This window comes from Eublepharis macularius, chromosome 3 (genome assembly GCF_028583425.1).
Source record: "Eublepharis macularius isolate TG4126 chromosome 3, MPM_Emac_v1.0, whole genome shotgun sequence".
Classification (NCBI taxonomy): Eukaryota; Metazoa; Chordata; class Lepidosauria; order Squamata; family Eublepharidae; genus Eublepharis; species Eublepharis macularius.
The window spans coordinates 177,533,263-177,557,488 of record NC_072792.1 but is presented as its reverse complement, the minus strand read 5'-3'; the positions used below and the strand labels follow the sequence as shown (position 1 = coordinate 177,557,488).

The window sequence follows — 24,226 nt, the reverse complement described above, 5'->3', positions numbered from 1 at the left end:
GTGCCGGGGACTGAACCATCTACATGCAAAAATATGTTCTACCACGGAGCAATGGTCCCTACTGGCAGTCTGTCCCTGCACATGCAGACTTCAACACTTTCTTAAATTGAGCCTCCTTTGTTTACGGGGCTGGAGATCAGTTTCTGCTACCGGAAAGTGCTTCCATCAGCAAAACGGAACTTCCTTGCCTCTCCCCCTTATGTTGTAGCTCACTGAGCTTCCAGAAATTCTGCTCCTGCGGGACGGAGGATCTGGAGCGTTGAAACGCTGGATTAAAAAACTGACCTCTCCATTCTGACAACGTGCAATTGAGCACTCTCTTCTGCCTTTTTCCACCTCTGCCTTTTCTCTCTGTGTTCAGTCTCCATAGAGTCAAACCAGTTCCATGAATAGACATCACATATCTTTTTTAAAAAAATGAAATTATCTGGTGCATGGCCCCCCCCCCCCAATAAGATCAGGTCTGTGAGGGGATGGTAGGTATACTGAAACACATATCCCAGCAACAACTCAACAACATTCAATTTATATACCACCTTTCAGAACAACTTGACGTCCACTCGGAGCAGTTTACATACAGTGTTGTTATTATCCTCATGACAATCCCCCTGTGAGGTGGGTGGGGCTGAGAGAGCTCAGAGAGTGCTCAGAGAGAGCTGTGACTGACCCAAGGTCACCCAGCTGGCTTCAAGCGGAGGAGTGGGGAATCAAACCTGGCTCTCCAGATTACAATCCTGCCGCTCTTAAGTGACTGACCCAAGGTCACCCAGCTGGCTTCAAGCGGAGGAGTGGGGAATCAAACCTGGCTCTCCAGATTACAATCCTGCCGCTCTTAAGTGACTGACCCAAGGTCACCCAGCTGGCTTCAAGCGGAGGAGTGAGGAATCAAACCTGGCTCTCCAGATTACAATCCTGCCGCTCTTAAGTGACTGACCCAAGGCCACCCAGCTGGCTTCAAGTGGAGGAGTGGGGAATCAAACCTGGCTCTCCAGATTACAATCCTGCCGCTCTTAAGTGACTGACCCAAGGTCACCCAGCTGGCTTCAAGTGGAGGAGTGGGGAATCAAACCTGGCTCTCCAGATTACAATCCTGCCGCTCTTAAGTGACTGACCCAAGGTCACCCAGCTGGCTTCAAGCGGAGGAGTGGGGAATCAAACCTGGCTCTCCAGATTACAATCCTGCCACTCTTAAGTGACTGACCCAAGGTCACCCAGCTGGCTTCAAGCGGAGGAGTGGGGAATCAAACCTGGCTCTCCAGATTACAATCCTGCCACTCTTAACCACTACACCAAACTGGCAAATAGCAGAACCTCAGATAAAAAAAACACTATAGAGAAGAAGGTTAAGCCCCTCACCCTTCCCTTTTACACTGTTCTGATCTGAATTAGGTTCACATTCCAGATAATCAAATTTTAAAAACGCTCTAAGTTAGGGTCACAGACCTTCCACCCTTGTCTCTGGTTTGACCTTAGATGGTAAGCATAGAAGCAGCGTTTGTGTCTAGTACTCTATGTACAGCACCAAGTTCCAAAAGACGTTTGAGAAATAAACAAATAATGAATAATAACACATAGCCTGAAGCCTGATACACAAGGCCAGAAGGGCGTGCGTGCCGGAGCATCAGTTGTACGATTTGTGCCGCGCCTTTCCCTCAATTTCCCTGATTAAATGGGATTCTGTTTGACATGTTAATATGCGCTAAAAGCAAACGTCTTCCAAATTAGCTCCGCTGCAAGTTCTTTTGATTTGCCACAAAGATACGTGTGAAGGTTACATCTAAGGTCAATCACAGTACGTATTTATTGGCCAACTCTCAGCTTTGGAGCCGTTGATATTGAGCTGGTATAAGAAATCACCTCAGAAGGAGCTAGGCCTAATCAATAATCAACAGTTCCTTTTGCATATTGATAAGATGACCCGTAAAGAGTTGTGGGGAAAGAACGTAGCTGAGATCAGTAATATTTCTCAAGTAAACAAAGATTGCAGGTTGGGCAGTAGAAGAGTCCCAAAAGCAAAACTCAGCTATTCTTAGGACCATCCACAATATTGCACGGTACAAAAGAGTCCAGTAGCACCTTTAAGACTAACCAACTTTACTGTAGCATAAGCTTTTGAGAACCACAGCACTCTTTGTCAGGTGCATCTGACGAAGAGAACAGTGGTTCTTGAAAGCTTATGCTACAGTAAAGTTGGTTAGTCTTAAAGGTGCTACTGGACTCTTTTCTATTTTGCTACTAGAGACTAACACGGCTAACTCCTCTGGATCTAATATTGCACAGTATCACACTTCGGCTTTTGAGTTTCTGAGAACTCTTCATCGGGCAGCCTCTGCAGTCCAAAAAGGGGCAGGGAAGATCCCAATGGATAGGAAACGGGCACAGTAACATGTAGGTTTGCCAGCTCCCCTTACCTTTTCGGCAGGAGGGGGGAGACCTGGTACTTACCAGGAATCTCATCACTCCCAGCACGTGTGATTATGGTATTTCTGGAAGGGATGTCATCATGGGTGCCTGCAAGCACGCTCCTGTGTTTCACAGGGTCCAATTTGGCCCCTGTGTAGGAGTATGCCCACTGCTGGATGTGATGACATCACTTGAGGAAGTGACATCATCACGCCCGCTGGGAGTGCAACTACTGCACGCTGACCCAGGAGGTTTTTTGCTTCCTGGGCCTGTTCCCCAGGTTTTCCCTGCTGCTAGCTAGGAGAGTTGCAGCCAGTGGCATAGTGTGGGGAGGGCAAGAGGGACAGTCACTCTGGGTGCAAAATTTGTGGGGGGCGCAAGAGGCCACCCGTGCTGCCTGCGCACTGATGGGGCGGCTGGCTCGCTGGGTGCCGAGCTGGCCTTCCTGCAGCAGGCCACGCAGAATGCAGCCACCCCCCTCCACAGCGACTGCCCATGCTGCCACAGCGACTTCGGCCCACTGCAGGAAGGCCGGCTGGGTTCCTAGCAAGCTGGCTGCCCCATCAGTGCATGGGCAGCATGGGTGGCCTCCCCAAGGGCATGGCACAGTCTCCGCTCCACCGCAGCCCCCCGTGCCACCATGCCCTTTGGGAGACCACTTTTGCCCCTTGTGGCTCATGGGCAGCCAGCTCTTGGTGCCCAGCGAGTGCCCAGTGAGTGCCTAGCGAGCTGGCAGTGCTGTTAGCCACAAGCAGCAACAGCAGCCACCCAAAGGGTATGGGTGGCTGCAGTGGATGGTGGCAGCCACATCCTGCGTGATGACGTCACTAGTGATGCATTGTGCGGGCCAGGGAGCCCATGCAAGGGCTTCCCTTGCCCAAACCCTCTAGAGGTACGCTACGCCACTGGTTGCAGCAGGGACCCGAGGGCTGAGTCTGGGCTAAATGGCAATACCTGTTGGTTGGGAGACATAGGATGTTTTCAGATTGTTTTTAACGTCTTTTATATCTCTTGTTTTAATGTTCGTTTTATGAAATAGTTTGTACATGGTTGATACTTGCCTTGGGTCCTGAGATCCTCTCTAGAAAGGCAGCCTTATAACTATTTTAAATAAATAAATCAAGCTAGGTAGCCATGCTAGTCTGTCTGTAGCAGTAAAAAAGAACAAGAGTCCAGTAGCACCTATAACAAAATTTGTGGTAGGGTATGAGATTTTTTGAGTCACCGTATCTGAAGAAGTGAGCTGTGACTCACGAAAGCTCATATCCTACCACGACCTGAAGAAGTGAGTTGTGAAGTAGATCATACTCTATCACAAATTTTGTTCATCTTATCATTGCTACTGGACCCTTGCTCTTTTCTACAAATAAATAAATAAATATTAGTCATGAAGGCCAAACGGAGCATCCATGCACAGATGCAGATCTATGAATATCCGTTGCTGAGAGGCAGCAACATTGTTCAACATTGCTCTCTTCTTGCCCTGATTTTTGGGTTTCCCAGGTGTGTAGAAAACAGTATGCTAAGTTACATAGATGCTTGGTCCGATCCCGGAGCACTCTTGCTACGTTCTTATGATATCAACTTGAGAAAACTCTCTCACTCGTATTTGTGACACGCTCACTGTCAAGCCATCTTTCTAGATCACAGGGTTTCAAATGCATGAAAAGATATCATGGTATCACAGAAGCTATTCGGCTGTGACATTTAGTGGCTGAACGCTTCTGCACAAGAGCTCCACGCTAGCAGGAAGCGTTCCCGTTTCTGTTTAAAGATTCTGGACACTTTGCTGTCAATACATCACTGTCACTGATTTACAGAGACAAACCAAGAATCCTCCGTGCATTTGTGTTCTGGGGACAAGCGAACCAAAGCGTCCTACCTGAAAATTCAGTGGAATATTTAGACTGAGTGGTGTTCTATGCCCAAATGGAAACTGCTTGGAATTCTACAACTGAATCAAAGGAGTGGTGGATAAAATGTTTTTGTTTCATCTGGTGTTCCCTCAATAATCCCTTTTCACTTCCCTGTGTTTTTAATTGATCTTTCTCTGTGTAGGGCTGCCAGATCCCCCATGGGGGCAGGAGATCCCCTATAACCACCCTCCGCCCCCTGCCAACAGTCACTTGGCCAGCAGGGGGAAAAGGAGGGGGAACGGGCCTCCCAGGCATGCACCTGACGCAGAATGATGACATCAATTCTAGGAGTGATGTCATCACGAAGGTCCTGTGGGGGGCTCCTGTGCTACACACTGGACTGATTTGGGCCCCAAATGGGCCAGCCTAGCACGGAAAGTGGGAGCACTCCTGCTTAGGAGTGTGCACCTGAAAAAGATTTGGGTTTCCTACTTCGGGTTCACCTGAAGCGGGAAAACAATTTGGGATAATCTGAATCCCAAAGCAGCAATCCGCTTTGGGATGCGGGTGTTTAAATGCTTCGGTATGCTCCGTAAAAAGTCAGGAATTTTATGGAGCACACCAAAGCTAAAGGAGCGCTTTTCTTCTTGTTTGCAAAGAGCAAGAAAAGTGTTGCTTTTAAACTTCCCGCCCTGCTGCTTTTTTCAGCTGATGGGAGGAGGGGTGGGTGGGAAGTTTGAAACTTTTCTTGCTGTTTGCAAATGCAACCAGCTAGAAAGGTGCTGCGGGCCAGCTGCTGCCACTTTGCCCAAAGCTTTCCAAAGCAATACAAATTGCTTCAGAAAGCTTTGCTTTGGGATTCCTGAATCAGCTCAGTGATGTTGGGGCCGATTCGGGAATCCCAAATCTTTCTAAATCGGGCCTGATTTGAGTTAAAAATCTGAATTGGAAACACGAAGTTCACATCCCTACTCCTGCAGCCTGCGTGGTGACATCACTCCCGGAAGTGACATCACTGCACCCTGCTGAGAGGGCGCACTTTACGCATGTGCAAAGAAGCATAAAAGGTAAGTGCCACGTCCCGCCTCCTGCTAGGAGGATAAGGGGACTATATATGTGTGTGTGTGTATTTTGTTTTTTAACTCATTTTATGATGTATTTAATACTGCTCTGTTTTTAGCTGTTAGCTTGGTGGCTCTGACTGGGTTGAAAGGTGGGATAGAAATCTTTAAAATAAATAAATAAACGAATACATAAAACAAGCCACACAATCAGCAAAAAAATTAGCAGCCTAAAATTATGTTAATAAAACAGTGGTTGTCTATACTGGGATGCCAAATGTTTGGGCGGGGGGAATCTTCAAAAATAATAACAACGGTAATAATAACAGTGTGCTTATATACCGCTCTTCCGGACAGATTAGTGCCCACCCAGAGCAGTGAACAAAGTCGTCGTTATTATCCCCACAATGCAGCTGGGGAGCTGGGTGGAACAGAGCGGCTTACCCGAAGCAAAGCTCATGCTAGTACTGGGATTTGAACCAGCAAAGCGTTGATTTGCAGTCCAATCACTTAACCACAAAATGACAAGGTCAACAGACAGTGAAAACAGAACCTTTCTGAACAAGTGGCCACAACATTTTCCAAAGTACTGACTGTAGTCGGAGTACTGAACCTGGGTTCAACTGGCCGTCATTCTGTGAATCCAGGTTCACCGTTCTGATTATGACCCATGCCTTGGAAAGTTTTCACGGATGGGATTTTGACCTGGCAACCCCTGCATGGCTTTTTCCTTCTCGCACTAAGTCAACGTGTCTTATCTTTTTTTGATCGGTAGTCATAACTGGTGAGTTCCATTTTTTTAAACTCAGCTATCGATCAGTACTTCTATGGGAAGGGAGATCACTTTGTAACACACACACGTTAAAAGCTCTGTTATTAACTATAAATAAAATCATACACACAACCCACGTAAAAGGTTTCCCTGGCCGAAGAAGGCAATTTATGTTGACGTACTATACAGAAAGGGAGTTGAAATAAATCCCAACTGGAAAAGAAAAACTGCTCTTTTGATATGCCTTCATAGACAGTCTTCATAAAAAGTGTACAAAGAGAATCCAGTGTGCCAGCCATGCTCCAATGACCCAATAATTCTGACAACATTGACGCAGCTATCATTTATTTTGATCTGATTCGGCGCTGTTGAGGCATATGCCGCTTTACATGGTTACACACACAAACAAACAAGATAGACCCCTGCGCCATGGAGCTTACAGTTTTAGAACAATGCTATCCTTTATGCGGCAGACAACTGTACATTGTTGTTATTTAACATTTTCTGTAGCAAACTTATTGTATCTTTAAATGCACATAACATATGCATTTAGGAGCCAAATTTGTTGAGATGCTGGGAGATTCATGAATGGATCCCACCAGGATTTTAAATAGATAAACAGCAGCCGTAAGGGAAGGCAGCTGGTTTTGACTGAGAATGAGGTATGGACAAAAAAAGAGCTCACCGAATCATACAACCATAGGGTTGGAAGGGACCTCCAGGGTCATCTAGTCCAACCCCCTGCACAATGCAGGAAATTCACAACTACCTACCCCACACACCCCCAGTGACCTCTGCTCCATAGCCCCCCCTCCCCGTTTCACGGTTCAAAAAAGACTCTCCCCACACATTCCTTCTCTTTGCCCATTTTTCTCATCTCCAAGGCTGCGAATGACCCACAAATCACTGATTTTGATTGATGAAACTGTCTAGCAGTGAAAGGTTATCCTCTCTGGCTGCAATCCAGATCGCGATCATCCCATGGCAGCAATTTGAATAATAATTTTTTAAAAACCCGAGAAAAAGTTGAGAGATCTGCTAGTACCTACTTTGGCCCTAAGAAGTTCAACTGGATTAAATGTTTCCCAGTGTGCGTTGGTTACCATACTGCTTGTTGTAGGAAGCATCTATGTAACACATAGCGGTTTTTTCATGGAGCGACAAGTGCGGAGGTAGCATAAATTTTAACAGTGGTGCAGAAGACAAAGGCAGAGCAGGAGGGGAAAGCAGGGAAAAGGAGATTGGTTCATCTTCATGAATCAACAGTTACCAAGGAATCAAACTCACAGCTCTGGTACAGACCGATTCGGAAGACCAATTAAAAAACAAAAAGAGCTGGTACTGAAGAACGCTGCCTATAGAATTGAACAACAACTTGTGGCTTTCTTCCAGGAGGGTATTGAAATTTGTACTGTCACACTTGAATGGTCCGTAAGATCTCTAACCAAAGCTTCTGTGTGGAAGGGGAGGATTTGCTGTAGATACTAAAGCCACTCTCATCTTTGGAAAGAACCACCACGGTGGGCTCATTCGTCATTTGCAAAGCAACGAAGGGGGTAAAAGCCCAGCCCTACATTTTATGTTAAGTCTGTGCAAGTGCGTGCGCACACACACGGTTAAGTATATGCAGACATGTGTGATTGGTCTGTGTAACTGGAGATGCTTGGAAGCAGATGGTCCTAGGAAATAAAATCACGCTCAGGTTTATGCTTGAGAGCCAGTTAACAGATGTACTACATTATCCGATCCTTTTAAGATGATGTACTGTTTGGTTCAGGTCTGCTTTGGGAGGCTAATGAACTATCTTTTGGAGGAGCCATATGCCCAAAGTGCAGGCAGACCAAAATAATAACTATTATTACACATTTCTTTACTCTTTGTCTTGAGCGATCTTGACTGTATCGCCATGATGTACACAGATCCAAAGGAGAGGCAACTAGCTCAGAGATCAGCTAGAAAAGGAACATCTGCAAACAGATGCAGGACGTGATAGCTACTCTTCAGTTGGTGGCAGATTTCTTTATAAACATGACACCCCCCCCAATGTGTGGTAGATCAAGATGGGTAGCCGTGTTAGTCTACCTGTAGCAGTGGAAAAGAGCAATAGTCCAGTAGCACCTATAAGACAAACCACAAATCAAGCAGAAACTGAATTCAAGGAGACTACAACAAATCACTATATTTCACTATGAACAGTGAAAACTGAATAGTACGTCTATACAACTATTAAGTAAATCCCTTCAGGTAGTGGGGGAAAACCCTTAATTTTCAAATTTGCCACACAATCCTATTTATGGATATATCTCTTAGACCAGCCAATGCTATCAATAAATGTACAAAGTAGGTATCATCAATATTATATCTAGAATTAATATACTTAGAATCAGGGCTTTTTTCTGGGAAAAGAGGTGGTGGAACTCAAGACCGCACAATGACGTCACTTTGGGTCAGCTGGAACAAGGGGGGAGTTTTTTAAAGTTTAAATTGTCCTCGGTGAAAATGGTCACATTGCCGGTGGCCCCGCCCCCTGATCTCCAGATCTCCGTGGCGCAGAGAGCAATTTAAACTCCTCTCTGTCTGGAGATCAGGCAGGGCCACTGGCCATGTGACCAATTTTAAAAGGTGCTGGAACGGAGTTCCACTGCGTTCCCGCTGAAAAAAAGCCCTGCTTAGAACAGTCCGTTATAGTCCTTATAACCGATGCATTTTCTCAATCCTTTTTTTGCAGGCAAGTAACCGTCGCGAAGAACCCAGTTCCATCTAATGGGAAGCAGAGATCCGGGAGAGTTGTCAACGGGTGTGCTAGCAACGAAAACATCCTGTTTTGCAAAGCTTCTTCACAAGCCATATTTAAATTGCACGTCCATGCATAATTGCTATCTCGTGTGCATTGGTGATAATATCGGTGCAGTTCGATGAAGTATCTGAAGAAGTGACCTGCGGCTCACGAAAGCTTTTACCCTACCACTAATTTTGTTTGTCTTATAGATGTTATTGGACTATTGCTCTTTCCCAATGTGTGGCTAAAGGCCCTCGGTGTTTCATGCACTGTTGACCCTGCAAGTTTAATGTCCGTTCAATACTGAGACACTGGAACAGGAAGGCCTGCCTCTCCAGCTAGATAAAGCTGCATGACATTTCCCTGGTGCTGGAAAGCTTTGGGTTTCATTAATTCTGTCAATAGCTATTCTACACTGTGGATCTTCCACAGGCACTTGGAACAGCAGTAATGAAAACACACAAGTGTTTTTACAAATTGTCATGTCTGAGCCCCATCCATGCCAATTTTAGTGATCCTTTTTGTTCTGAACCAATGTATCCTGCTGTAACTCGATGTCATTTTACCAATGCCATAACTGTTTCTTTCACAGGCTTTCATAGGTGTTTATCTAATGAATTGCAGCAGTTGCCAGTGTTTCTGACCTCATGGGGAGGTCCGTGAGTCAGTGGAAGAGCATCTCTTAACCGAGGATGTGTTCAGGACGCTGGTACTCAAACACTGGCTTCTTCCAGCATAAGAGCAGGCTGATCTGCAAGTCCTGGCACTTCCTCGCAACAGATACAAAAGCACAGAGCCTCCACAGAGGGAGTTGAAAAAACAGCACAGGAGTATGAATTAGCACGTACACTCACTGAACATACATACCTGATTTAATTTTTTCAAGATGATTGCACTGTTGTGACTGCAGTAACAAATAAAATGTGAGAAGTTTTTTTTAAAAAAGTAAATGAGAAAGCAAGACAGAAAGATGCTCTTCTAAAAAGCAAACAGCCGAATACTGCTGGGGTAAATAATGAATAATTTGTAACCCTGAGATTAAACAGTAAATTCCCGCTCTGTTAATTACTCTGATGCATTTGAGTTACGTTTACAGATCACCGACAAGGTCAGTATGACTCAAGAACAGTTTTTTAAACAAAATAAAATTAGGCAAATACAACTGGGATATAAATTAAGATAAAGAATCACAGTTATATACAAAAGAACAGGAATATCTCCTGAATACATGATGCTGTCTTATAGTGAGCCAGTTCCTTAATTTCAAAAACTTCTTGGATGGTCATTAGCTAGACACAGTTTACCTCCTTTTAGCCTCCTGACAACAGCGTACTACAATCCTTTTGATGCACCAGAAACCAGGGCCGATTCCAGACGACTAACCGGAAGGTGCTTCATGCCACCATGTTCCGGATCGCGCCGGGGAAAATGCGAAATATTGCATTTTCTTGCGCGAGTCTGGCGCGACGTCGCGCCAAACTCATGCAAGAAAACGCGATATTTCGCGTTTTCCCCGTCGCGATCCGGAACATGGCAGCATGAAGCGCCTTCCGGTTAGTCGTCTAGAATCGGCCCTGAAAAGAAGCAAGCTACTAAATGCCAGTTCACATGTACATGCTGACCATGTGATTCCGGCATCAAGTGACCAAGATGTGTGAAATATACCTGAAATGCACAGGCAGAACAAATGAAGCTGCCTTATAAAGAATTAACTAGTGATCCATGTAGCTCCCTTTTCTAGCAGTGACTCTCCAAGGTCTTCAAAACAGGCCTTTCCTGCTCTGCTACGTCAGACTATTTTAATTAAAAATGAGCCTAGAAACATCTGCATGCAAAACACGTGTTCTAACTTCGTTAGCATAAAATACAATTTAAGTATACAAAAAGAGACAGCAAAATTAAACAGTATCTTGGGACCAGTCTGGAATCCAATGGGCCAGTAGTTCAAGACAACGAGCAAAGGGATAAAAGTCAAGGACTGATAGCCCTTCAGCTTGGACCCAAGGGTTTGCACCTCCTGGCCCCAGCCAAAATATGTACCCAAGACATGAAAAGTAAACAAAAGCACAGCTAAAATCCTGTAGCTAGCTGCTGTGGTTGGAAATGGAAATTGCCATGGAAGAAAGTGAAATTGTTCAAGATTTTCTATTCCTTGGCTCAATCATCAACCAAAAGGGAGACTGCAATCAAGAAATCAGAAGATTGAGACTTGGAAGAGCAGCTGTGAGGGAGCTAGAGAAGATACTTAAAGATAAAGATGTCTCTCTGGGAACCAAGATCGAGATAATCCAAACGATGGTATTCCCCATTGCTATGTATGGATGTGAAAGTTGGACAATGAAGAAAGCTGACAGGAATAAAATTGATTCACTTGCAAATGTGATGCTGGAGGAGAGTTTTGCGGATACCATGGATGGCTGAATAGACGAATAAGTAGGTACTAGATCGACTCAAGCCTGAATTCTCCCTAGAAGTTAAAATAACAAAACTGAGGCTATCGTACTTCAGTCACATCATGAGAAGACAAGACTCTCTGGAAAAGTCAATAATGCTAAGAGAAGTGGAAGGCAGTAGGAAAAGAGGAAGACCCCAAATGAGATGGCTTGACTCAATAAAAGCAGACATGGCCTCCCATTTGCAGGATCTGATCAAGTCTGTTAATGATAGGACATTTTGGAGGTCTTTCATTCATAGGGTCGCCATAGATCAGAGGCAACTTGATAGCACATAACACACAGCTGCCATGGTGTTCCTCTGCATCTGCCCTCCCTGCTCCCTACCACTGAGACATTGCATCCAAACTATTTTTTTCAACAAATGAGCCATACTTAATATATATGAAGTTGCCTTGTACTGAACAAGACTACTAGTCCATTTAATTCAGGAGCACCTAATCCAACCATCAGCAGCTTTTCAGGATCTTGGGCAGAGGTCCTTCCGCTGGACCTGTCCCCTGGAGTCTTTTAAAAACACAAACACACAACCCAGTAGCTGGAGGTGCCAAGGACTGAACTGGGATCTTCTGCATACAAACCTACCCCAGCTGTACAACTGATGATTAGACATGGGCACGAACAGAAAGAAAAACTAACATGGTGTTTGTTGTTCATTGCATCCACGAACAATGAACAATGAACATTGACTAACATGACCTGTTCATGAACATGTTTGTTGTTCATGGGGGCCAGCAGGCTCTCCTCCAGCCATCAAGATCCCTACCACACCACTCCCAGAAACTCTACCTGAGCAGACAGCAGGAAATGTACCAATAATAAATAATAGAGCCTGGCAGCAGCACTGGAACCTGAAGGGGTAGATCCCTACCGCACCACTCCCAGAAACCTTACCTGAGCATGCAGCAGGAAAGGTACCAGTAATAAATAACAGCTTGGCCCAGAGCCTAGCATGGCTCTCCCTCACTGTCTGCAAAACCAGAGCTGGGAGCTCCCTCCCCCCTGCTCTTTGCTTCCTTGTAATAAATTTGGAGCTCCACACTTGAAAGGAAGACCTGCCTATCAAGCTAAATTGGGCTTAGATTGGGGTTTCCAGGGCAACAGCAGGAGTTCAGACAGAGTTCAGGCAGTCCCTGCCTCCAGTTGCCAAGGGAATTGATTGCAGGTGCCAGACTATCTGGCTTGACAAACAGCAAGATGAACAGCAACAAATGAGGCTTGCAACGACCACTTGTTCGTTTAGAATGGGGCCTCACGAACAGCTTGTTCGCAAACAGCTGATTGGGTTGTTCGTGGGTTTTTTTAGTTCGTATTGCTGTTTGTACCCATCTCTACTGATGATACCCTCACACACAAGTAGGGTTGCCAGGTCCCCTTACCCTCCCAGTGGGAGGGGGGAGACCTGGCTCTTACTGTCTTCTTGCATGTGGTCCCACGGCTGTGCAGTGACATCACTTCCTGTGATGTCACTTCCGGTGAGGGCACCATGCAGGTGCAGGGGGCATGCCTGATTCACAGCAGGCTGACTTGGGCCTCAAATAGACCCAATTTGGCCTGTTTGGGGTCCCAATTGGCCTGTGGTGAAGTACCAGAATGCTCCTGAGGTGGTGCGATGACATATGACGTTGTTGTGCCACCTCAGAAGCGCACCTGGAAGGCTCATTCCCATACTTTCCTTCTCCACCACCGGGGGGGGGGGATGGAGGGTGAAAGAAGGGTTACCGTACCCCTCACCAAGGAATGAGTTCCCTACACACAAGGCTTTCCCCCCTCCAATGGTGTCACATGCATGCAGTCGCCAACCAATAACCAAGCAATGTTCAGGCATGTTTGAATCAACTACCTATTGGGGTAGGAAATACGTAAGCATAGCTAGGGCCATCTGAAACTAGTAGAGTTACACCCTTTTAATCCCATTGACTTCAAGGGATTTATAAAAGTGTAAAAAGTATAACTCTGTTTAGGATTCCACTGAAAAGAAAACAAACCTGGCCTTCCTTCCTTAAAAAAAAAAAAGACCTTGCAAACATGGAGCTATAAAACTACCAAGAAGGTTCTGGATATACGGCCATCAGAATTCGATACTGATTATTTATTCTGCATAATTAATGAGGAAGCATAACAAAAGTTGCTGATGTTAACATTCGATGGGAGAAAAATGGGCTTTAATGGCCCCCATAAAACCTGCTGTTGATGGCAGCTTTATAAAACTCCGTATTGACTGCAGCTAAAGGCTTATAACTTCTATCAATAGCTGGCAATTAATATTGACGGATAAAAACGTATCTGGTAAGCTCCCTTGTTTCGTCATATTCTTTTGCACTCAGCCCTTCTACTTGAAGCAAAAATTTTCATCTGCTGAAATACATCCCCTATAAAATCTCGAAGGTTCTCCGGGCGACTTGCTAGCAGCTTTAGAAATCCACAATGCAACTGAGTTACAAGAAAGTGCAAGCTGTGCTGCTATTAACTGTAAAGTAGACTGATTTTCCTCCGGCGACTTGTGGATTGACATATTCAAGTTGCTTCTTGGTTCCATTGTAGTTTATTTTAACAGGCAAATCCAAGGCTTCTTGTGGTGTCAAGGCTAGACATGGGCACAAACAGAAAAAAAAACCCAAACATGGTGTTCATTGTTCGTTGCCATCCACGAACAATGAACAACGAGCATTGACGAACATGACCTGTTCACGAACATGTGAACATTCGAACATGTGAACATCAGCAGCTTTTCAGGATCTTGGGCAGAGGTCCTTCCGCTGGACCTGTCCCCTGGAGTCTTTTAAAAACACAAACACACAACCCAGTAGCTGGAGGTGCCAAGGATTCAACTGGGATCTTCTGCATACAAACCTACCCCAGCTGTACAACTGATGATTAGACATGGGCACGAACAGAAAGAAAAACAAACATGGTGTTCATTGTTCATTGCCATCCACGAACAATGAACAATGAACACTGACGAACACGACCTGTTCATGAACATGTTCATTATTCGTGGGGGCCAGCAGGTCCTCCTCCAGCCATCAAGATCCCTACCACACCACTCCCAGAAACCCTACCTGAGCAGACAGCAGGAAATGTACCCATCATAAATAATAGCTTGGCCCCAGAGCCTGGCAGCAGCCCTGGAACTTGTAGGGGTAGATCCCTACTGCACCACTCCCAGAAACCTTACCTGAGCAGGCAGCAGGAAAGGTAAATAATAAATAATAGCTTGGCACAGAGTCTGGCAGCAGCCCTGGAACTTGAAGAGGTAGATCCCTATCCCACCACACACAAAGAAATTTCAAGCTCCAATGCACTCTCCCTGTCTCTCTCAAAATGCCAACAGCAACTGTCTCTCCCTCACTGTCTGCAAAACCATAGCTGGGAGCCTCCTCCCCGCTGCTCGTTGCTCCCTTGTAACAAATTTGGAGCTCCGCACTTGAAAGGAATACCTGCCTATCAAGCTAAATTGGGCTTAGATTGGGGTTTCCAGGGCAACAGCAGGAGTTCACACACAGAGTTCAGGCAGTCCCTGACTCCGGTTGCCAAGGGAATTGATTGCAGGTGCCAGACTGTCTGGCTTTATGAACAGCAACGAACGAGGCTTGCAACGACCACCTGTTCGTTTAGAATGGGGCCTCACAAACAGCTTGTTCATGAACAGCTGATTGGGCTGTTTTTTACTTCTGGAAGTGATGTCATCATGCCTGCCAGGAGCACAGTTGCACTCTGCATGGCCATGATAAGGTTCCCTCAGGTAAGTGCCAGGTCCCCCCTCGCACCAGGAGGGTAAGGGGACTTGGCAACTCTGGCTGTAGGGAGGGCCTATCTCAGTGTGAGATTACTACAGATGTAGGGTTGCCAGGCCCCCTCAACCTCCTGGCGGGGGACAGGTGCCTGGCACTTACCTTTGGGGAGAGGGGGGTGAGCGCGCACAGAGCGCGCACACGCATCCCCACAGGCACGCGGCCCCTGGGCAGGCCCATTTCGATTTATATTCTGCCCTCCCCACATCAGCAGGCTCATGGCAGATCACAACCATATATGATTAAAACACATTAAATAATTAATACCAGTTTAAATCATAAAATAGTTCAGATTTACACAGCACAGCATCCTGCCAACCGACCTTCCCCTACTAATCTCATACAGTGTAATCCGCCTTGAGTTTCAGTGAGATAGGTGGACTATAAATGACATAAATAAATAAAATTGTGCAACTTCAAACCTATTTGGCTTCCCAGACCTGATCACTGAAATGCTCAAAGCCCCCAAGATGCACAAGGTTGTGTGTGTGTGTATGGGGGGGAGTGGTTTATCCAGGGCTTTTTTTCTGGGAAAAGAGGTGGTGGAACTGTAGGTTGCCCTCAGAGAAAATGGTCACATGGCAGGTGGCCCCGCCCCCTGATCTCCAGACAGAGGGGAGTTGAGATTGCCCTCCGTGCTGCTCCAGCGGTGCGGAGGGCAATCTAAACTCCCCTCTGTCTGGAGATCAGGGGGCGGGGCCACCGGCCATGTGACCATTTTCAAGAGGTTCTGGAACTCCATTCCACCATGTTCCAGCTGAAAAAAAAGCCCTGGGTTTATCCTTGCAATCAAATGTTGCATTCTTCAAAGATCACCTGAGAATGTGCAGAAATTGTTGGGCCAAAACCACAGAAGATAGAAGCTAAAGCAACTCCCTGTTTCACGGAAGGCTGGTTCTTTTGTTTTTTAATTATTTTTAAAAAATACCTTCATGTAACATATTTGTTATTTCTGAACAGAAGCTTAATAGGTATCACTTACTGAAATTAAACAGAAAACGCAGCAGGTGGCATATGACCAAACCATGTCACAAGGCTTCATATACAATTGCAAACCGACCCCCCCCCCCCACATATCACCATATGTCACAACCACATGGTAGGAAACAGTGGAAGGGGAACACTTTAGAGATTTCACAAGAATCTTCTAGACAAAATCTTTATCCTCAGTGGCTGACACACCATGTCTATATTAAGAAAACCAGCAATGTAGCAATTCAATTAAAGGTGTAAAGGCACACATCAATTGCGGCTTCTATCTTTGGTACTCCTCCCCCCTAAACACAGCAGGTTCAAGCGACAATTGTACATGATGCGTCACTCTCTTTTCTTACAGAACCGCTGACCCAAAAGGTCCACTTGTAGATAGCACCGCAACGACAAGACATCTTTGCAGCCGTAGAGAGAAGGTGGAAGAGATTTTTAAAAATATTCCTGTGACCTTCAAGGTTTCATAAAAGACGAGTTTCTAAAAATATGTTTCCCTGTCGCCCTCTTTCCTCTCAGAGAGCAACCACGGCTATTTACATAAGTGGTGGGAGCCGGTCAGGAAGGGTTTGGAAATTATCTGCTGGAATATCAGTTTGAGAGATAAAGGGAAGCGAGAGAGAAACAGAGAGCAGAGAAATGCTTGATAGGGTGAAATTTAAACGCTTTTTTTTCTCTCTGAAGAGCTCCTACAAGGAGCCCCGAGGCCACTTAACAGCCCCTATTTTTTTCATGATCAATGCTGGAAACCTCCTTAGCAGTTCATTTCTGAATATTTTGTACCAAAAGGCCGTGCCATTTCACTATTAAAAAAAAGGTCGCCCCTCCCTTTCCCCGGCTGCATTTTCTCATGCTGAAGTCAAATGTCTCCAAAGACAAGAAAACAGGCTACTGAATGTTTTTTTTTTTAAAGAAAGAAACAGAACTGAACAAGACCAAGATGTCTTTTGAAGAAGCTCCACCATCCCTTCACCCTGCTGTCTCTTACCGGTTTCGGTGTTTTCGTGTTCCGTATCAGTAAGGGTGAGGTTAGAGTTGGCACGGCTCGACAAACAGGAGCTGCGGCCCGATTTGGTGTTGCGTCCCCAGAGTCTCACGGGATGCTCCGGCGACATGATGCCATCAGCTTCTGTGTCCGCGTCGGAACCAGCACTGATGGAGTAGCCACAGTGGGGCAGCCCTATATCCGTCCTGTACAAAGTCCCATGGGGAGGCGTCACGTCTTCCAGGCCCAGTTCTCTCAGAGAAAAGTTGGCCCCTAAGGTAAGGGAGAGAGGGGACAAGAAGAAGATTTTCGTATCGGGGATAACAGAGACGTCGCCAGCAGATGTCGACACACGAGAGCGCGCATTTAGGGAGAAAGGGGGCATCTTTTATAGCTGCGCGATAATTGGAATCCGCATCTCCCACCTCCAAGGTTGGTTGTCAATCTGCTGTACCACACTGGCTCTCCCTGGTTGAAGGAACTTAGCCTTTGTTTAGTCATGCAGAGAAGTGATCATGAGAACTTGTTTATACCCTGTTCAAACTCCTGCTTCTCCCCAACATGGTCTCTTTTGCACTGTGTCCCAGCGCTTTTTCAAGCCCCGCGTCCTTGCAAAAGGTATTGCCTTTTGAATGGCAAAAAACCCATCCCTTGCGGGCCCACAAGGTCATCCGCCTAGACACCTACCCACTTGACATTTTCCACTCTGATAAGGTCACAGCAGAGACCATTCAGCGGCAGAACAGATGCAATTGTTTAGCAGGCTAAAAATATTACCTGGGAAAAAATGACTATTGGATTCGCGTCTAGTTACCCACAGAGCTACATAATCAGCTCAAAGCAGCATGAACAAACATTCAAATATTAGCTCCCTCTCTCCCTATCTCTTCAAAAAGATTTGTGCAGCAAAGCTGGCTAGACCAATTAGTGATTCTATTCCAAGCCTCATTTATCCATTAAATTCACATTCTTATTTTTTCCTCATCCCATTTATTATTATTTTTGTTTAAAAAAAATACAGTATAGTAATAAGAGGCAGAATATATCTGGAGATAATCTATTTCACCTCTTCTAAATACTGAGAAAGGATCAGGAGCGTTGTGGACAGGAATAGGAGGGGGGATTATGCTGGCTGCTGTTCCTGCATTGGGCAGGAGGTTGGACTAAATGGTCTGTAAGGCCCCTTTCAACTCTATGATTCTATGTCACTTCCAGAAAAAAAAGAGGAAGTGACATAGGGTAGCTCTAGGTATCGCCAGAAACTCTATAGTTTTACCATAGAATTTCTGGCAATTCCTACAGTTACCCTATTGTCACTTGCAGTTTTTACCAAAAGACACCTCTCCTTCACACTCCCTCAAAAGCCTTGGCAACCAAGCAAGTCTTACATCACCTCCTGAAGATCTCCAAGGAAGGAGTTCTCCTCCCCTGCTCAGGGAGCCCTTTCCACAGAGCAGGGGCCATGAGGAAAAGGCCCGGGCTGTAGCTGATGCCAGACAGGACATCCTAAGTAGCGGGATAGCCAACAAATGGCTTCTTAAGGATCATAGTTGGCACCCCGGGATGTATGGAAGGGGACGGTCCTTCAAATATGTGGTTCTCAGGTTATGAAAGGCTTTAAAGGTAATACCCGAGTAATACCTTTTCTTTGCTACTGACAAAAGCCTGCACTCCTCTGTAGCAGCTGGCAATAGGGAAATGTTGACTAGCACTTCCAACCACATTTAGAGCCCCGGAAGATATCTGCTCTGAAATGAAGAAGCCCTGTTTCAGGTACATGGTCATGTTGACTTGCAGTAGGACAGTAGGGTTTGAGTCCAGTTTTACCTTGGAGACCTAAAAGATTTTCAAGGTATAAGCTTTCTAGAGTCAACGCTCGCTTCTTCAGATACAAGTAGGAGATCCCTGAGCCCTGGAATCCCTGGAAATGTCAATTTTATGATAGAATCTGATCATTCACAGAGGGATCGGGTTGCTATGCTAACCATTTCCCAGAATAGAGTGGCCGAAGATATTCAGAAGTTACAAGCGGAAGAGCAACATTCATCCTTTCCTCCACCTCCACTGAATATCAACCAGAGTCAGGAAGAACATCTCAGGTTGGCAAAGTGGTCTCTCTGGCAGATTAAGACCCACAGATGCAGTTCCCTGATACGCTTTCCATCTTTACAAAAGAGAGCAATGGCATTGAAATCCACACCTCTCTTCCCTCCCAGTGCGATTGGAAGTGCTTACACAATGTTTCCATATTGCCAGCTGCTATAGGAGGGGCACAGATTTGGTCAGTAGCAAAGCCAGCGAGTACTGGAGCAAAGTCCGTTATAGTCCTCAGCAGCTCCACTTGCCCTTTCCGCACAAAGAACACACACGTTGTTTCAAAACGGTGTCCATATGGAACCGGACACTCAACCATCCCTTCTTCTTTCCCTTCCCTTTCCACCTTTCCTCAGTTTTCTTTTCTGGTTGCTGAGAACCCAGCACTGTGCAACCATAACAAAACCACGGCAGTCGAAAGTTGCCAAGCTTTCTCTGCCACCTGTTTTAATATATTACACAAGACAAAGAACAAATTACGCTCAAGAAAATACACAAGTGGCACGATGCAAATTGCAGGTTATGGATCGGGGCTGGGAGGAGAACCTCAACACAGGGCTGCGGCAGCTGCGTGTTTCTGATCAGGTCTGATCAACAGACTGCAACAACTGTCCTGAGAAAAGGCCACGACTTTGGTACTTTTCTAAGCTGGTGTTATTATGTAGGTCACACCTGTGGACGAGCTGGCTCACCACAAAGCCGCTTCCAGAAGGTAAGGGCTTTTACAAGAATGCAGGTGCAAACGAGGTGCTGCTCAGCACAAGCTGCTTTGGCAGGTTCAACAATTTTTTTCTACACCTGGGGAGATTTCAGCTGAATTCTGTTTGCTCCCCATGAAGTTGAAGGAAGAAACAGACAAAGAGGACATGGTAAAAGTTCTAAGTAAAAATACAGAGAAGTAAAATTGGTGCAAGAATAAGCCCCCCAAAGAGCCATCCTTTAAGAGCTTTGGTCCGGTGCACGAAGGGCAGAGAAACTGGGGGTGAACTTCATGTCTTCTTAATTAATTGAGCCAGATTAAGGTTTCTGACAGCATTGACCAGGCAGGAAATAGCAGGCGCTCTTGTGGTCTGCCAATAGGACAGAGTTGGCAGAGAGAAGGAGGAGCGTATGATGAATTAATCCAGATAACGCCACTGGGTCTCTTTAAAGAGAAGTGGCCAGTCCCACTCACATGGAAAGTGGTTTCAGACAAACTAATGAAACACAGGAAACTGCACTGTCCGGGGTAAAGGGGGAGAAGCTACTGTACAGGCCACTAGAGTTTGTGCACTGTGGAAAGTAAGGTTGCTAGGCTGCCTGCTTTGGCAGGCAACCTCTTGCCACTGGCCTCCACTGCTGGTCAAATGAGCAGCAGGAGTAAAAAGGGAGGGGGAAGAGTGCTATGTGAAGCTGCAGTATCATTTCCAGGGAAGTATCCAGAAGGGGCATCACTGCATCATGTGACACTCTAGGACTCCTCCCCCCACAACTCTATAGTTTTTACCATAGAGATCAGAGAAATCCCTAGAGTGACACACAATGTGGTCATGTCACTTCTGAATACTTGCCCGGAATTGCAGCATTGTGTGATGCCATTTTTGTCTCCCACTAGTTGCCACCTGCGAAGGGATAGCAATCTTAGTGGAAAGATAGGATACAAACATTTTAAATAAATAATACATTTGTGGCATCCCACTGGTGAATCTGTAGGGTTAGTAACGGCAGAGAGTCAGGTCTGCACTACTTTTTCCTGCCTCTCCGTATTTTTTTTATTTATATCCCGCTTTTCTCCTTCATGGGGTCCCGAAGTGGCTTAGCACCGCATTCTCTCCTCCTACACTTTCTTTTCATCACAACAACTCTGTGAGGTAGTTCCCAAGCATGCCAGGGCCTGATTTGGCTCAGGAGCTGGTATGGGGACAAGAGACGGGGACAAGAACTGGTACAGGGACAAGAGAAGGGGGGGCTGTTTGCTCCACTGAAGTCAGTACACATGCAGCCCAAAAGTGAAGCAAACTGGGCCCCTCTAAAGCTATTTTGGCTCAGGAAAACTTATGGGAGGGAAATCTGAAGCCCTCCTCTTCCTGAGCCATGGTCTTGAGGGGAAACGGGACCCAGGAACCTTGGGAACATTAATTCCCCTATGGCGCTATGACCAAGTCAGGTTAGCAGAATGTTGGTGAACCTTGACCCAATTTGTCTCAAACGTGTCATTGAGTGTGGCCCACATTTAGGTCCAAATTCTTGCTCAGCTCTAAACACACTTAAATGATGTTTCATTCTCTCCCCAGAGGTATAGTTCTTGTCAATAAAAAGTTCCACGAGGAATTCTTAAAACTGCCACCATTTGGGGCCCCGTGGCTCTGGAGCTGACCTGTTCGGCAGTACTCATCCGCCTCCTGGTGTACCATTTCTTTGACCCGATTGCCGTACGTCAGCCTAGAGTCTTGATCGTAAGCCTTCAGTGTCTCACTGGAGCTGTAGGACTTCTGAGGTATTTTGCTGTCTTCGCTCTCTGCTGAGGAGCTGGTGTACCGGCGTTCGGCATCCCGGCGTCTGGTCAAAGATCGGTACGGCTTCCTTTCTTTCACATCCATGGCCCTCTCGTCTGTGTCTTCAACATCAAAAAAACGGTGTTTGTGAGGCAATCAGATCTGAATGTCCTGGAAGAGGGAATCAACGAGTTACTTTATTCAGCAAGAAAGGTGAAGATTGCAGTATGTGCATATCTACTTTAAAGGTTTCTATTCAGTCTTAGAACTAGAGGTGAATCAAAACTACACTAGTTTTTTTTCACATGAAGTCCACCCCCCCCCAAAGTCTCCCTTTTCTCAAAATGGAAATGTTTGATAAGTCAAGTAGATCACCTTTATTCTCAATTGCTCCCCCATGACTTCACTGTTACTGACTTCAGTGAAATCCCCCTTCAGTGATACGCTTAATATTGTTTACTAGTTCCCATCTCATGGGATATTTTGGCTGGTTTAAGCAACACAGGCTGTTGCCTAGAGTTCTATGTTTACTGAATTTTATGTTTTTCTTTTAATGTGATTTTACTGTGATTATATTATATGTGATGTTATCCGCTCTGAGCCCTCTTGCAGGGAGAGCGAACTATAAATTTTATATATATATATATATATATATATATAAATTCAAATTTACATTCAAAATTACATGGTTGTTGTGGGTTTTCCGGGCTGTATTGCCGTGGTCTTGGCATTGTAGTTCCTGACGTTTCGCCAGCAGCTGTGGCTGGCATCTTCAGAGGTGTAGCACCAAAAGACAGAGATCTCTCAGTGTCACAGTGTGGAAAAGATGTAGGTCATTTGTATCTACTCAGGAGGGGTGGGGTTGAGCTGAGTCACCCACCCCTCCTGAGTAGATACAAATGACCTACATCTTTTCCACACTGTGACACTGAGAGATCTCTGTCTTTTGGTGCTACACCTCTGAAGATGCCAGCCACAGCTGCTGGCGAAACGTCAGGAACTACAATGCCAAGACCACGGCAATACAGCCCGGAAAACCCACAACAACCATAGTTCTCCGGCCGTGAAAGCCTTCGACAATACATCAAAATTACATGATTGCACATCAGCGAGACACACACCATTGTAAAATAAATATTTAAAAGGTACATATTTCAACAAATTACCACCTTTAAAAATTTACTTATAAAATTGATCAGTCCTAAAAGCATAATTATTTGGCAACAATATAAACTTAAAATATCCAGGCAATCATTAAAATTGTAGCTTACTATAATTTACATAATATAAATACCTAAAATTCAAATTACCTTATATTATCAAATTATAACAATACTTATCTAGGATTCTGCACACTAAGCCAGGATTTCCTCCTATTAATGACCATCCAGCCATATTTTGCCACTTGGAGCGTCATTTCCCTATTCCTGTCTGCTAACATGATTGTAATTTCTCTTCAGATCGCATATATATCACACACACACACACACACACACACACACACACACAAGCATACATATACATATACATATACATATACATATACATATACATATACATATACATATACATATACATATACATATACATATACGAACACACACACAAGCATACATATACATATACATATACATATACATATACATATACATATACATATACATATACATATACATATACATATACGAACACACACACAAGCATACATATACATATACATATACATATACATATACATATACATATACATATACATATACATATACATATACATATACAAACACACACACATATATGTGTTCATACACACGCACGCACGCACACACACACACTCATGTGGCTACTCCAGAAAGTCAGAAATAGCAGCACACAGAAGAAAATAAAATTATATTGATGTAGCCAGGTGTTTCTGAACATGATCCAAAAGGATAAATATTTCTAACATCTACTTGATTTTCTTTGAAAAACAAAACTGGTATCCCATTAAAACTGCCCGTTTTTCACCCAGCTATCAAAACTAGAGAATAATTGTTTCAGCCATACTTCTGAAGTAAGTAAGAGAAGGGGGAGAAACGCGTTACTAGCCAGCGGACAAACTCACAATGTTTACTGATGAAAGAGAATCACCAACGGTGTGCGCCTCAGGCCACAACGTGTAGCCTTTGTATCTTGGAGTAATGCAAACCAACATATCCTCTTAATAGTCTAATAGGCCACATGCTGGGATTGTGTACAGAAGCCAGAATTCCAGAGGCTGAGTCGAAAGATGCTTTAGAGCAGTAACTCTTGCTTACGCAAATGTTTCAGCCACACCCCTACACTCATTGACTCCAATTAGTCCCTTTACAGAAAATTCTAGCCTCTGTAATAGCAGTGATTTCATAGCAGGAGAAATACAAGACCAGAGATGGGCAAGCTTCCCTGAATTGGAAAAGACTTTGCAATGAAGAGAATAACTGGAGAGTGCTCATTCTAAGAAAAATAGATCTTCTATGTCCAAGTACTCTAAATTGGTATTAATTGCCTATTTGGCTCTCTGGAGGCAAGACAGGTGAGGTCATGAGAAGG

At 45.0% G+C, this 24,226-nt stretch overlaps 1 protein-coding gene across 9 annotated transcripts in view; it reads right to left on the bottom strand.

Moving 5' to 3' along the window:
- TENM4 (teneurin transmembrane protein 4) overlaps window positions 1-21,763 on the bottom strand; it is a 472,503-nt gene extending 450,740 nt beyond the window's left edge. For 4 of the 9 annotated variants that reach the window (XM_054974009.1, XM_054974008.1, XM_054974006.1 and 1 more), the window contains exons 1-2: window positions 21,541-21,763; window positions 17,079-17,363 (exon numbers count right to left, since the gene is read on the bottom strand). In XM_054974009.1, coding sequence (XP_054829984.1) covers window positions 17,079-17,363; window positions 21,541-21,763 — 508 coding nt within the window. The remainder of the gene's footprint in view (window positions 1-17,078; window positions 17,364-21,540) is intronic. The other 5 variants (XM_054974012.1, XM_054974010.1, XM_054974011.1 and 2 more) reach the window with 2 other exon arrangements.
- Between the last annotated feature and the right edge of the window lie 2,463 nt (window positions 21,764-24,226).